A 15,219-nucleotide genomic window follows, 5' to 3' on the forward strand; every position below is an offset into this window, starting at 1 on the left:
CTGGACCACAGAGCAGGTGTTCTGTCCTTCTACAGCGTCTCTGAATCCATGACTCTGATCCACAGAGTCCAGACCAGATTCACTGAGCCGCTACATGCTGGCTTTAGGTTTTATTACAGTGGACACAGAGCCGAGTTCTGCAACCTTAGAAAGGATTAACTCTTGCCTTGATCTTTTAATCTCTGATTTTTTTTATTAATTTCTGGTGTTTTATCTCTTACCTGTGACCCTTTTCACTGAATTAGTTTATCATCATTATAAGTAGTTGACAAAGTGAAATCAGCTCTTTGAGTCTGTCCTGTTTTGATCAACTTGTGTCGAGTCCTGACACAAGTCAACATATATAGTTGTATTATTGACATTGTTTTCATATGTTGTTAATTTTTATAATGTTAAACTTGAGAATAAATTTCTATATATCAATACTGCTTCAGTGAGTTTGTTGTCACTTTTATTTCCAATTTCATAAAAACGTCAGTAATCTATGATTAAATGGGTCAAAACTCTCTGAGTTAATTTCAGGTAAACAGCTTCAGGCTTCTGGTTGAACTGGTTTTAAATGAATGCAGCACAGGGAGGAAATCCTCCTCTGCTTACGGGAGACTTTTCAGACTGAAAATCTGTGCTCCTGAATTATGGCAGAAAAATTCCCCCATACAGTAGAAACATTACAAGTTTTGAGAAGAAAGACATGTAATCCTGCTTTAAAAATGAAAATGTAAGTAAATGTACTAAATGTTATGAGAACCAAAGACATGTAATCCTGCTTTCAGACTGAAATGTGTGATCTGGAATTATGGCAGAAAACTTGCCCCATATCTGCTGAGCTCTGTGTGTTTGGACAAAACAGAAAGTAATGAAGGATTGAAAAAGAAGAGTGGAGCTGTTCTGATTATGTGACTAAAAGAAAAATAAATATGTAAGCACAAGATGACTGTGAAAATGTCAGTGCATACATTAGATTTACTAAGAACGTTATACTGCTATAACACATCTTTGGTATTAATGTTTCATAGGTTCTGCTTTAAATTTCCTACTCTGAAGCTGCTGCAGTCTTTATCAGAGGTTTTATGATGCATTTTACTCTGGTCTTCACTCTCACAGTCGTTCCTCAAAGAGGGAATCACTAAGGAAATCTTACACAAAAACGTCGTCATATCTCTAAAATGTTAATCACAAAGAAACTGAATAGGAGAGAAAGGTTAAGGCCACTAAAGGTTTTATAACCTGTTATTATTTGTAAAACGTCGCCCTCCTTCATGTTTCATCAAGAAGACAGATGAAGTCATTAACATTTTCATTCAAGGATTCAATCCCTGGTGTTTCCAAACAAGGTGGAGTAAGAATCACCTCTCCATTTCCTCCCAGAGGTGATCGAGGATGACGTTGAATTATCTCTACTTCTGGAGAGACTTGAATGTGACCATCCACTGAAGATCCATTTGCTCCCAGAGGAAGTCAAGGATCTCCTACCTGTACAGTTCTCGTTAATCCCAGAAATAATCTCTTATGACCTAAATCTCCCTGATCACTGATGGGGTCAGCAACAACCTGCCTGTGAGACGCTTTGCTTTCAGTGGGTTTGTGTGGAAATTCCTTGTTCTCCTGGAAGGAGCTGAGGATGACCTTCCTCTGAAACTCCCAGGTCTCCCAGAGGGTCAAGAACAACCTGTTGCTCCAGCAGTCTTTGCATCTAGAGGAAATCGAGGACGACAAACCTCTTCCAGTTGTTGTTCCTGACTTCTTTGACTGGGTTGAGGCTAACAGGTCTTAGCCATTTGCTAACTATTTGTATTCAAACTTTTGGCCATCCCTCAAGCGTCTTCTGGGTCTTCTTAGAGAGCTACCTTGTTAGCCTCTGCAGCATAGTTTTACTGGATTCTGGAGCTCCTAAGTCATTTTCCAGAAACTCTTTGTCTCAACAGACACCAAGGCACACTACCCTGTGGACCATTGGTGCCCAAAGGCCTGTCTCTCAGACCCAAAGACCCCCAGAGGTCCTTCATAGAGTGTGATTCTGGATAGCTCGCCGTGCTACATCTCTGTATCCTACAACATGTTGGGTTCCACCCAAATTGCCCTTGATTGGTCCTGTAGTATCCTTCACAGTACCCTGTGTTTTAATATTTTTGTTTCTGTACTGTCTGGTTTTCCACCCATTTCTGTTTCATAGATTTTTTTCAGAAGACCCTTTAGAGGAGGCAATCTGCCATCAGTTGGAACAGTTTGGGTTTTGTCTAACACTGGTTTTAGTTTTGTATTGCGCTGGGTCTATGTGATCCTGATTCGTTTGTGTGTTTCGCTGTGTTGTAATAATGTCTAATTCTTGTGTAATTTTGTTCAACCATTTTCTCCTGATGGTTCCCTCTGTGGATCAGTTTTTACTTTCTCACGTCTGCAGTTCATTTCTAACCACTCAACTCTTTCTTTGAAGCAATCCCCAGTTCTTTCTTCCTGCCTGCAGGCACTCTTAGACAGATTGTTGTGTTGTTTGTCAACCCTTCATGGTTACTCTGTTGTCTCAGTTGAGTTTTCATTTTTTCATTTTGAGGAGTTTTGAGTTTCAAACCGTTGGATTTTTTTCACATTTACCCTTTTGAGCTCTGTAAAATAAGCAACACCTGCCATGAACTGAAATGAAATTAAATAAACACTTTTTTCCCCAATCTAGAGGTTTATGGTTGAAGGAAATACAGATAGAAAATCAGTTTTTCCCTTAAACTATTTGTCCTTTCACTATGTAAGTCTGGCATTCCCCCTTCTTCTTCCTGCTTTCATGCAGTTCCAGTCATTCCACATTCATCCACTTCCTAGCAGTGACAGCGGGGGTAGCAAATACGTAGGTGCCAGACCTGACAGACGACATTCTTCCATAAAACAAAAGCTTAGAACATATTCTCACAAAGTGAAACTCGCAGTCAGTTTGACTGGAGGAATGGAGCAAGGTCTTTTGGACCAGGAGAATTTCTCCTGTTCGATCTGCCTGGATCTACTGAGTAATCCAGTGACTACGTCCTGTGGACACAGCTATTGTTTCACCTGCATTAAGACTCACTGGGATGAAGAGGATCAGAGAGGAATCCACAGCTGCCCTCAGTGCAGAAGGACTTTTAAACCAAGACCCGACCTGTGTAAAAATACCATCCTAGCAGCTTCAGTGGAGCAGCTGAGGAAGACTGGACTCCAAGCTGCTCCTGCTGATCACCGTTATACTGGACATGAAGATGTGACCTGTGATTTATGCACTGGAAAAAAAATTAAAGCCATCAAGTCCTGTTTAGTCTGTCTGGCCTCTTACTGTGAGAAACACCTTCAGTCTCATTATGATGAGCCTCAATTAAGGAATCACAGGCTGGTGGAGCTGTTCAAGAACCTCCAGGAGAACATCTGCACTCGTTACAGCACAGTGTCAGCTGCAGCAGAAAGGACTGAGAGGCAGAGAGAGCTGAAGGAGAGACGAGGAAACATCCAGCAGAGAATCCAGGACAGAGAGAAAGATGTGAAGCTGCTTCATCAGGAGGTGGAGGCCATCAATCACTCTGCTGATAAAACAGTGGAGGACAGTGAGAAGATCTTCACTGAGCTGATCCGTCTCCTCCAGAAAAGAAGCTCTGATGTGAAGCAGCAGATCAGATCCCAGCAGGAAACTGAAGTGAGTCGAGTCAAAGATGTTCAGGAGAAGCTGGAGCAGGAGATCAGTGAGCTGAAGAGGAAAGACGCTGAGCTGGAGCAGCTCTCACACACAGAGGATCACAACCAGTTTCTCCTCAACTACCCCTCACTGCCAGCACTCAGGGAGTCGACACACTCATCCAGCATCAACATCCGTCCTCTGAGACACTTTGAGGACGTGACAGCAGCTGTGTCAGAGCTCAGAGACAAACTACAGGACGTCCTGAGAGACTCATGGACAAACATCTCACTGATGGTCACTGAGGTGGATGTTCTACTGTCAGAACCAGAATCAAAGAGCAGAGCTGATTTCTTAAAGTATTCATGTGAAATCACAATGGATCCAAACACAGCTAATAACTATCTGTTACTGTCAGAGGGAAATAGAAAGGCAACAGTGATGGATGAACCTCAGTCTTATTCTAGTCATCCAGACAGATTTACTGATTACTGTCAGATTCTGAGTAAAGAGAGTCTGACTGGACGTTGTTACTGGGAGGTACAGTGGAGCGGGAGAGTTTATGTAGTAGTGGCTTACAAGAATATCATCAGAGAAGGAGGTGACAGTATATTTGGAAGTAATGATCAATCTTGGGCATTAGACTTTGAACAGAACATGTATATATTCTGGCATAACAACATCAAAACCTCCATCTCAGGTCCAGTTTCCTCCAGAGTCGGAGTGTACCTGGACCACAGAGCAGGTATTCTGTCCTTCTACAGCGTCTCTGAATCCATGACTCTGATCCACAGAGTCCAGACCAGATTCACTGAGCCGCTTCATGCTGGAGTTTGCTTTGTTTCTGAAACTGGATTCTCTGCAGAGTTCTGTGAACTTAAGTAAACAAAATTCAGCTAAAGTTCAATTAGTTTTTTTTGTTTTTGTTTTGTTGCAAGCTTTTAATTAAAACCATTAATTTATGTCCTAAAAAAAAAAATCACCTTCAAAACTTTTCACCACTTTCTTTTCACCAGTTTTGTTGCTTTTAATAGCAAGATTTTGAAATAAAATGTGAAACAATTCCTGAGGTTGTTAAAGTGAAACCATTTTGTTTTGTGTCTTGTTTGTGTTATGAGACAACAGATTTAATCGTCTCTTTGTGGACTTCAGCTGATTTAATGTCTTGTTAAATTTTATGTTGACTTGCTGTTCAGTTCTGTTGAGGATGATTGTAAAGTTTGAATCCAAATATATTTTAAAGTTATTTCTCATTATAATGTTTGTTTTTCCCGACCTGATCTGTCTTAATCTCTACAGAGATGGTTACACTGCCACCTACTGGAAGATTGTGTTATTACATCACATGTTCATCATACTTTGCACTTTATGAATGAATTAAATCACATTGTTCATATTTAGTTTTTAATGGTTTGTTCTGAATAATAAAATATATTTTTTTCTTGTACTTTTACTGTTTCCACTTTTTCTACTCATCTCTATTTTCTAAATTATAATTTTTTCAGTAAACCATCACTTAGATTTTAAACTAAACTTTTACGTTCCAGGTCTTTACAAACATAAACCTAAACAAAACATGGATTTTATTGTCATTTTTTAAACAAAGACACAAGACCAATAATCCTGACCTTGAGGGGAAATCAGATTTAAGGAAGAGGGATTTTATTCAATTATTTTCAGTAAATAAAAAAATATATATATATTGAATTTTTAGCTGAAACGACACTCAGCATCAACATTGCTCAGCAGGAAGTGAAGAGGCGGAACGGTCGGATGTTTGAGCTACTTTTACAATGCAAGCAGATAAAATAACAGAACTGAACCAATCCATGTCGTAACACTCAGTGGAAACAAGAAATTACAGATTTACAAGTAAGATTGTTAAATTTACTGCTCAAAAAGTCGTACATTTTAAAAGTAACCATGAAAGATTACGTTTTTTTTTTATTTGAATCAAATAATAATGCCCAAATAATAAACATCAGCAACAATTAAAGAAAAGATTTTAATCTGTTGTCCCTTGACAGGTAAAATATAACAGATACATTCACACATGTATTGCATCTGTTATAAAAGTTTAGTGTAAAAAAAGGTGGAGCCAAACCACATTTTAATTAGATGGCAATAGACAGAAAGAATTGATTTAATTGGACCACTCCTGCCACCTGGAACAAATCCAAACACTAAACATTCAATCAAGCAGCAGCAAACAGGACACACCTGAACACAAGACCATAGTTTTTAATTATCCAACTAGATTAAGTGCTAAACACCAGATACAGTGCAGCATTAATTGCATTTCTAACACAAATGTTGATATCTTTGAATGCTTTCAGTAAATTAATATACAAAGAAAGCGATTGGTCCAAGTATGAAGCCCTGTGGAATACCCACCAGAAATTACTGACTTTAAAACAACGCTGTCTGTTTAATAAATATAATTTGATACACCACTTTTTCTTGATCAGAAACACTCACCAGGTTTTGTTTGGCTAAAAGTCTTTGATTCTGTTCTCAAACAGCTGCTCCAGTTTTGTCATATTCTCTTTTGATGCCAGAGGGTTTAATGAGAGGTAAAATGTAAAAGCTGACGGACTACATTCATCTTTACTAACAAAAAAGTTTGAGATGACTGCAATTTTCAACGTTACCACTAGGTGTCAGTAAATGCTCCATTGTTCCTTTAGTGTAGAACTAAAATATTCTCTGTTTTTTGGTCCAGTTTCTAAACAAAGTTAAAAAATGTTATTATTATCTGACAAACCTAAAAAAGGACATGCAAGAATAACTCAAGAATTTAAAGTAAGAATTACCTATGTGTCAGAAATATTTGAGATTATTTATATTCTTTTTTAAGTCATAAATTAACATAAGACCATGATGCTTGAAGCAGTTTGGAAAATCCAAATGATGATCCTTTGTGCTCTTTCTGCAAACACAAAGGATCATCATTAATCATCATTTATTTATTAAAGAGCAAATTGAAACATCTGATAGTTTAGCCATTATAATATGGACATGTTCTCTGATGTTTGGGATTTTCAGCTCGTTGTGTGGTTTGAACCTTTTAGCTGTTTTTTTTTTTTATTAGATTCCTTCAAACACAGATCATGTTTCATGTTCAGTTTCAAAATGTTTCCTTGACATCATGTTTTCCATGAGGAAGATCAGTCTCCCAGTTCATCCTGTGTTTGTCTCTCTGTCATGTGATCAAAGTCAATCACAGGAAAAGGGCGTTGCCACAAATGTTCCACTATCAGGTAACCTGCACACCTGGGCAAAAACTAGTTTCATTTCTGAGGAACTGAAACTGTCTCTAGAAACAAACCTTGAATATTTGTTGCTTTCATTAAGTGGATTGTGGGACCAGATTTTGTTTACACAAGAAATGTTTTAAACATTTAGACACAATTCACACATCTGCAGAGAAACATGCTTGTGTAAAGTTTTAATATGTTTATATTTGCCTAGATTACCTCCCCAGTGCTTCCTCTTTTTTCTGACTCTTGCCGTGTTCATCTGCTTATCTTTCATGTGATCAACGTCAAACATGAGAAATGGGTGTGATTTCCACACATGGGTAAAAACTAGTTTCGTTTGTGATGAACTGAAACCGTCTCTAGAAACAAACCTTGTACATTTATTGCTTTCATGAAGTGGATTGTGAGACCACATTTTCTTTAGACAAGAAATATTTGGAAAATTTAGACAAAATTCAAGTCTGCAGAGAAACGGGTACAAACAGGGTAATGACAGAGGGGGAAGACATACGGCAGATGTCACCAGGCCGGGAATTTAACCTGCAACCACTGGCATGAGGACTAAGGCCTCAATATGTTTCTCAGTCTGAACCAGAACCAGAACCAATGACCAGAGATGAACTCTTGAGATATTCATGTGAAATCACTGTGGATCCAGACACAGTTCACACATGGCTGGTACTGTCAGAGGGGAACAGGAAGGTGACAAACACATACAGTACTGAGCGTTATCCCAGCCACCCAGACAGATTCACTGGATGTGAACAGGTTCTGAGTAAAGAGAGTCTGACTGGACGTTGTTACTGGGAAGTGGAGTGGACAGACACAGAAACTACTGTAGCAGTAGCTTACAAGAACATCAGAAGACTAGGGAGAGGAGATCAGTGTATATTTGGGCATAATGACAGATCCTGGGCATTAGATTGTTCCCAATCTATTTTAGGAAAATATAATTATGCATTTTCGCACAACAGTAACAAAACTCCCATCTCAGGTCCAGTTTCCTCCAGAGTCGGAGTGTACCTGGACCACAGAGCAGGTGTTCTGTCCTTCTACAGCGTCTCTGAATCCATGACTCTGATCCACAGAGTCCAGACCAGATTCACTGAGCCGCTACACGCTGGAGTTTTGGTGCACAACTCTAATGACACTGCTGAATTCTGTCAACTAGATTAGAATACACCAATACCTCAACATTTTAATATAGTTTACAAAATAAAAAGCTTATTTTACAAATGAGTAATTGATTAGTTTCTTAAATGTCCATCCATCCATCCATCCATTTTCTTCCGCTAATCCGGGGTCGGGTCGCGGGGGCAGCAGCATCAGAAGGGAGGCCCAGACTTCCCTCTCCCCAGCCACTTCTTCCAGCTCCTCCAGGAACCCCAAGGCGTTCCCAGGCCAGCCGAGAGACATAGTCCCTCCAGCGTGTCCTGGGTCTTCCCTTCGCTTTTTGGCTCAGCTCTCTCTTCACCACGACGGACCGGTACAACGCCCGCTTTACGGCAGATGCTGCCCCAATCCGTTTCTTAAATGTATAATCTTAAAACTGTTTTTTGAATCATTACGTTAGCAAAAACTGAAAAAAAAAGACTAATGATTCCTGAGCTCGATAAGTGAAACCAATCCTTTAGTTTGTTATTTTTTGAACATATTTTGTTGAGACACAGACGAGACAACATATATTTTCTTATCATGAACTTGAGCTGATTTCATGTCTAGTTATTTTTAGGAGCAGAAACTCCAGAATAAATTGTCACGTTGCTTAACTGTTTATCTCCCTTGGTGATGGGATGCTGCCCCCTACTGGACAGCTGTGTTAATTGGTCAGTTGTTGTGGAAGTCAATGATATTTTCATGATTATTAGTTTTGCTTAATCAATGCACTGTATACAGTTGTTTTAATCCATTTGAATAAAATTATTTTTGGTGTGATAATGTCTGAATTTGTGTTTTTATTGTGAATTTGAGCTTTTTCATTGTATTCTGGATTTCTATGAGAATAAACTTAAATGTTTAGTAATTTTCACATTTTACTGTTTACATATTAAATTATTCCTTAGCTCAGGGAATATCAATCTATGATCACGTTTTGGAAGAAGAGGTCCAAGTCTCCAGGGGGCGTCTTATCTCTGCAGGTGCATCAGATTAGACATTAGAAAACTATTTTCATCTGGTTTTACTAACATTAAATAATTTTGACAGAACAGTTTACTATTCACCTTGCAGTATATGATGCACCTATACAATCTTTAAAATTAAACACTTTATGAAGACTTTTGTTGAGACTAAATGAACAATTATTCTGCCACCAGAAAACTGCAGGTTGGGAAACAAAGAGATGTCAGATATTAAACAGTTCCTGACAGATTTTATTTTTCCAAACATTTAATTCATTATGAAGCAATATTTGACTCCCTGCAGGCCTAACAGGAGGTCAGGATTCTGCTTCATTGTGTTCTGGAGAAATGCAGTGGCTGCAGCAACAAGACGCAATAATATACACTGTAAAAAAAATCTACTAAATTTACGCTAAAAAGTTGTAAAATACCAATGTACCATCCAACGCATTATATTACCATAGAAAATAAATGATAAAAAAAGACAAATTTTGCTGATTTTTATGTCTACAATACAAAAACGTAAACCAGACTACAGAAATTATTTTACAAAGAATAGAATGCTGGTGTGATATTTATTTATTTTTGTTTGTTTTTTTTTTTATCATGAATTTCATTTGTAATGCTCTTTGTATATGAAATTGAAATCTCAAAGGCAGATCTGGTGATCCAATTGCAGGGAGAACTCCTTCAGCCAACGCCACTGTCATTTATGAGAGTCTGTTATTAAATGACACATTTGGGATTATATGTAATTTAATCCCAATCTTAGATATGTATACATTAAGATGTCTGTATGTTTGGTATGTACTGTAGAGGCCAAAGAGGTAGTAGACTTAGGGAAATGAGGCATGAGACGGTTTTTCATGAAGTCATTGTGTTTAACAGCTGGGTTTACAGTTAATGCAGTTACTGCTATTTGCTAAGTAAACAGGGAGTTCTCTAGTTTGTATTTCTGCTTCATCCTGCAGCATCACCAGCACGACAGCTGTTGCTTTTTATTTTTTTAACTGCAATCCTTCAGTTGAGCAGTGGCTCTGGGCTTCCTGAACTCACCACAGTATTGTCAGTGAAAGTGCACAAGTGCTAGCTAATGGTGCTAACTAGCAGGCACTAGCTAGTGATGCTGAGAGTCCTGTTGACCAGGTCCTTCAAAGAATGCGGTTGCTGAATTGAGACAGTTTTACAGTTTCTTTGCAACCCACAACAGGATGATGATGGAGTTTCTCTCATCCTACTCTGCATTCCTTAACCTCACTAAGGAATTTTCTCAGCATGGCAATGCAAATTATAATGTATGTAATTCTTTCAGCACTACATGTAGTTTTACATAAAAAAAGATTGTCCTATGTTACCATTTTTATTTTTTTCTTTGTTGTCTGTATTTCTGGCATGGTCTGTTAACAGACCAAATCTCGGTAACCACATCTGCTGGTATTTCACCATATTTATTAAAATATGGTATAATCCTGGCAACCACAGTATTCAGACCCTGGGAAATAACCCAGGGTCTGAATACTTATGGCCATGTGATATTTCAGTTTTTCTTTTTTAATCAATTTGCAAAATATTCTACATTCCTGTTTTTTATTTTGTCAAGATGGGATACTGAATGTACATTCATGAGAAATAATATGAACTTTTTTTGATTTTAGTAAATAGCTGCAATGATACAAAAAGTGCCAAATGTAAAGGGATCTGAATACTTTCTGTACCAATTACTGCTGACCAAACATTTTTGAGCCAGTTTTGGATAGATTTTGACATTTTTTGATAGACATCATAAAATTTTAAACGTCACACTACGCTTGTATAAATCTTTCATCAGTTTGTGACCTTAAACTCAAGCAACACTTAAGTAGACATGCAAAGATCCAAAGCATATCTCTGAATGGCTTCCAAAAGAAAATGAGAGCTTTTAGGTAGCCTAGTCAAAGTCTGGATATGAATCCAATTGAGAACAGACTGTTCATGCATAAGAAGTCTGCAGTGTGGCTGACCACAGTGATATAACAGACCCACTGCCAGTTATAGCAAACAGCTGATAGCAGTTATTGCTGCCAAGGATGGCATAACAAGCTTTTGGTTTAGAGGTTAAAATTTACTTTTTCTCACAGGACCGGATTGGTTTGAATAACTTTATTTCTCTCCATAAATAAAATCATAATTTGAACATTGTTTTTAATTCACTGAGGTTGTCAGATCTAACTGTACAAACACGTCTTTACAGACAAATCTACCCTGTCAAACTGGCTTTTTGTAGAACCAGTTTCAACAAAACCAAACATGAACACAATATTTTTTATGACCTATGAATTCAGGAACATTTACGCAGTAAATGTTTAACTATTCATTGTAAGACAAAGGTTATATGTACAGTGCTGCACCTGTAGGCTATAAAAAGTTAATAAAACATCCTGCTCATCATACTCTTATGACTGTGTTTGCATTTTTCTTAATCTTCCCTTCAGACATAAGTTTAAAGTAACCAACATGTGACAGGTCACAAGGAGCTGAAGGTCCCTTAAATAGGATTACTCAATTTCAGACCAAGAAAGTCTAGGTATTCTACTTTTTAGGTATTCTACTTTTTAGGGCAGTATGAAATTACCTGATCTGATAAAATTGTTTTTGCAGGGTCAAGTAGAACAACAAATATCTCTATACTTGCAGTGCATGTAATGGCCTTTAAAGTCTATCAGAAGATAATTTTTTCAACTTTTCTCAGAAAAATCACATCACTTGGGTTGGAGGTTTGTTTTTTCCAATGTTGTGATAGAAGAATAGAATAGAAACAGCATTATTGTCCCACAGAGGGGAGACTCAGGTGATGGGTGTAAAAACTGAATTTGAAGGACAGCTGAATTTATAAGATAAGAAACTAACAAATATAATAAAATACTGTCTGACTTTCACAGAAAAAGAATCATATGTTGGTTCGGTGAGCATACAGTCCACATGGAGATATACATGTCTTACAAAAGTCTTAGAAAGCCAAAGAAAGTTTTTCAGAACAATTGGTTGTTACTGAGTGGATATTTACACTGAAACTTGGTCATCAGTACAGTTCCAACATCCATCCATCCATTTTCTTACACCCTTGTCCCTCAGTGGGGTTGGGGAGGGTTGCTGGTACTCCAGCTCCGGTACTCCAGCTAGTGTACCGGGTGTGAGGCGGGGTCACCCTGGACAGGTCGCCAGTCTGTTGCAGGGCAACACAGAGACACACAGGACAAACAACCATGCACACACACACTCACACCTAGGGGCAATTTGGAGAGGCCAATTAACCTGACAGTCATGTTTCTGGACTGTGGGAGGAAACCGGAGTATCTGGAGAAAACCCACCATGCACAGGGAGAACATGCAAACTCCATGCAGAAAGACTGGGAATCGAACCCAGAACCTTCTTGCTGCAAGGCAGCAGCTCAGTTCCAGCATATAAAAGAGAAATTATTGTTTAAAATAAAAATTAAATATCACAAATATGGTTAATTTAGTCAAATTTAAAATTCATAGCACGAAAACAGTTATTTAAAAATAACCTGTTTTTATTTTTGAATATCTCTGTCATGATCAGTTGTGGGGTTTTGGGTTCTACTTGATTTTGTTGATTATTGTCATTAAGGGTGTTCCATACTAATTTCAGCGTTGAGTTTCTTAGTTCTTTTTGTCTTTTGCTCTTTGTGTGTTTGTTTGGATTATTATTGTTGTGTTGATTTTTTAGGACTTGGTCCAGCTTAATCCTCTTGTGTTCTGGATAAGCTCCCTTAATGTTCGTCCTGTTTCAGCTGCTATCCTGAGATTTTTCCCAGCTGCTCTTTACTCTCTTCATTTATCCATCTTCCTCGTGGTTTAAAGCCTGTCAGTTTCTTCACCTCCTCTGCAGAGCCTTCCTTATGCAGTTGTTTATTCCCCATCATCCTTCACCTGTATTCTTCTTACGACTGTTCTTCACATGCATTTTTTCAGTTAGATACAACTTTGATGATTTTTTTTTTCTAATTCTTTTTCTTCATGAAATATAGTTTGTACATTTTCTTTTACGTGCTGGTACAGATCTCTTAGTGTCAATGATGGGAATCATTAGAAGAGTGTTGAGAAAGTTTTTGGGAAAATTGTTGTCCTTTTTTAGGATATTATTCCGTTTCCACTGAGCGCTGCAGCACAGGTAGGTGTGGTTCTGTACATTATTTTATAAAGAGACTCACCTACATGACACAATCAATGAACTGTGTTGCGTGACACCAGCAGCTCCACCATAAGCATCTCAAGGAGCCATATTAACTACTCAAACAATTACTAAAAGCTATTATAAATACCTGACTGTTCAGCCATCACACCTTAGACACTTTTAGTTGTTTTTCAGCTCAGTGTGTGGTTTGACTCTCCTAGCTGGTTTTTTATGTGGTTTTTCAAATCCAAGTCATATTAGTTAATGATTAAGACGAGTGTTTCTTATTTTTCAGAATGTTGTCTTGACACCAAACTCTGTTCGTGTGAGATAAATGAGTTTTATCTGTGGTGACTTATGTTCTCCTTTTATCTCTTTCTTTCATGTGATCAATGTCTGACGTAAGAAATGGACACCAGCTTGAAGTTATCAAGTATAAGGTGTGATTTGCACAAGAAAATCCTGAACTACTTTTGTTTCTGACAAACTGAAACTGTCTCACGAAACAAACAACATGGTTGGTTACTGGTCCCCTCTGCCGAGAAACAAACATTAAAATTTGTTTCTCTGTGTTCATCTACCACACTTCCTCATGTTCCTGACTTCATACATCACAACTCTACTCTGTAAACCTATTTATTTCAGGTTAAATATGGGTGTAACCATCTTGTAGTAAAGTGTAGGAGCTTAAGTTATTATTTTCTCACAAATTCAAAATGTGTGTAAAACTTGGATTACGTTCTGTTTTAGGAAAGGTAAAACAAGTTTGCCTCATTTGGGAATATTCCTTTGATTCCTCTGGCTGGTCACTTATAGAGTGTTACATTAAAATTAAAATAGGAATATATAGAAAAAGACACAGGAGAGAAACATTCAGACACAACATTTGTTCGTCTATGAATGCTGATACTGACCTTTAAAATTAGATAATGAATATAGAAAAACTGTTCTTTCTAAGTAGTTATCAGAAACAATATCTAACAATATCTCTTTATCATTTCTTAATCCAGATCTAAAAATAAAAAAACACTTATTGTTGTGGTTCATTCATAAAATGGGATTTAGAAATTTAAGGAGGTTGTTTCCATTAAAAGGGAAAAACAAATTTGGCAAAAAGCTCTTGAATCTGTTGGAATCCAAATGTGAACATCCTCAAGACATTCCTACAGTCTACATTATTCCTACTCTCCTCTCTTAATGGTGAAAAATACAATGTTGTAGCTTCGCTTGATTTTTACAAGTTATGTAGGATTCTTCATTTTGCCATTTCCTCTCAAATTTCCTAATATTTTCTTTCAAAGGACACAGTTTTGATTGACCTTCTTTTTGAATAGAGCTACAATGTCTAATACACTGTGCAAAGAGGGTTTACCACTATGAAAAAGAATATCAATTTGAAAAGGCCTGGAGTTTGAATTGCTGTCAAGATTGGGGTTTTTCCCATAAAACCAATAAATTATTAATGTTTAATCTTTACCTTTAATAACATAAAGTTACCTATTTTTTAAAGTGCAATCAGTAATACTTTTATAACAAATTTAAACAGTAATGATTTCTTGGTTAATGTCAAGTTGTCATAACAAAGACATTTTGAATAATGTCAACTTTGTATTAAAAGTGTCGTAATTTACCGAATGACACTTTATGACACCAGTCATAAATATTCATGAAGGCTTATTCATGTTAATAACAGGTGTTATGTCATGTTTATGACAGTGTCATTACAGTCTTATTCACCCCCCTTCAAATAAAGTGTTACCAAAAACCGAGATAAAATCTAAAAATTAAAAGTAAGAACCTTGTGGACGACACAAACCATCATACAAAAGTGGTTTTGGTGCTTTGTAACGAGGATAAGGAAGACTAAAAGTTACATGTTCAAAAGAACTGTAGATATTAATAATGTCCATCTTAAACATTCAAGGATTCAATGATGATTATTTAATGCAAAATCATATATAATGAACTTAGTCATCTAATAGAAAGAGTTAGCTTAAATAAGTTTTTAAACCCTGTATAGCTCTTCACATCTTT

At 37.3% G+C, this 15,219-nt stretch overlaps 1 protein-coding gene across 1 annotated transcript; it reads left to right on the top strand.

The window, feature by feature from the left end:
- Positions 1-2,928: 2,928 nt before the first annotated feature.
- On the top strand, positions 2,929-4,589 carry LOC103480018 (tripartite motif-containing protein 16-like). The gene has a single exon (XM_017309953.1). The coding sequence runs from the start codon at positions 2,936-2,938 to the stop codon at positions 4,514-4,516; it is 1,581 nt and encodes a 526-aa protein (XP_017165442.1). The 5' UTR covers positions 2,929-2,935; the 3' UTR covers positions 4,517-4,589.
- The last annotated feature ends 10,630 nt before the right edge of the window (positions 4,590-15,219 follow it).

The sequence above is a fragment of the Poecilia reticulata genome, linkage group LG17 (genome assembly GCF_000633615.1).
Source record: "Poecilia reticulata strain Guanapo linkage group LG17, Guppy_female_1.0+MT, whole genome shotgun sequence".
Lineage (NCBI taxonomy): Eukaryota > Metazoa > Chordata > Actinopteri > Cyprinodontiformes > Poeciliidae > Poecilia > Poecilia reticulata.

Bases quoted from the DNA above. Each gene is read 5' to 3' on its own strand.
- LOC103480018 (XM_017309953.1), top strand. From the start codon at position 2,936: ATGGAGCAAGGTCTTTTGGACCAGGAGAATTTCTCCTGTTCGATCTGC.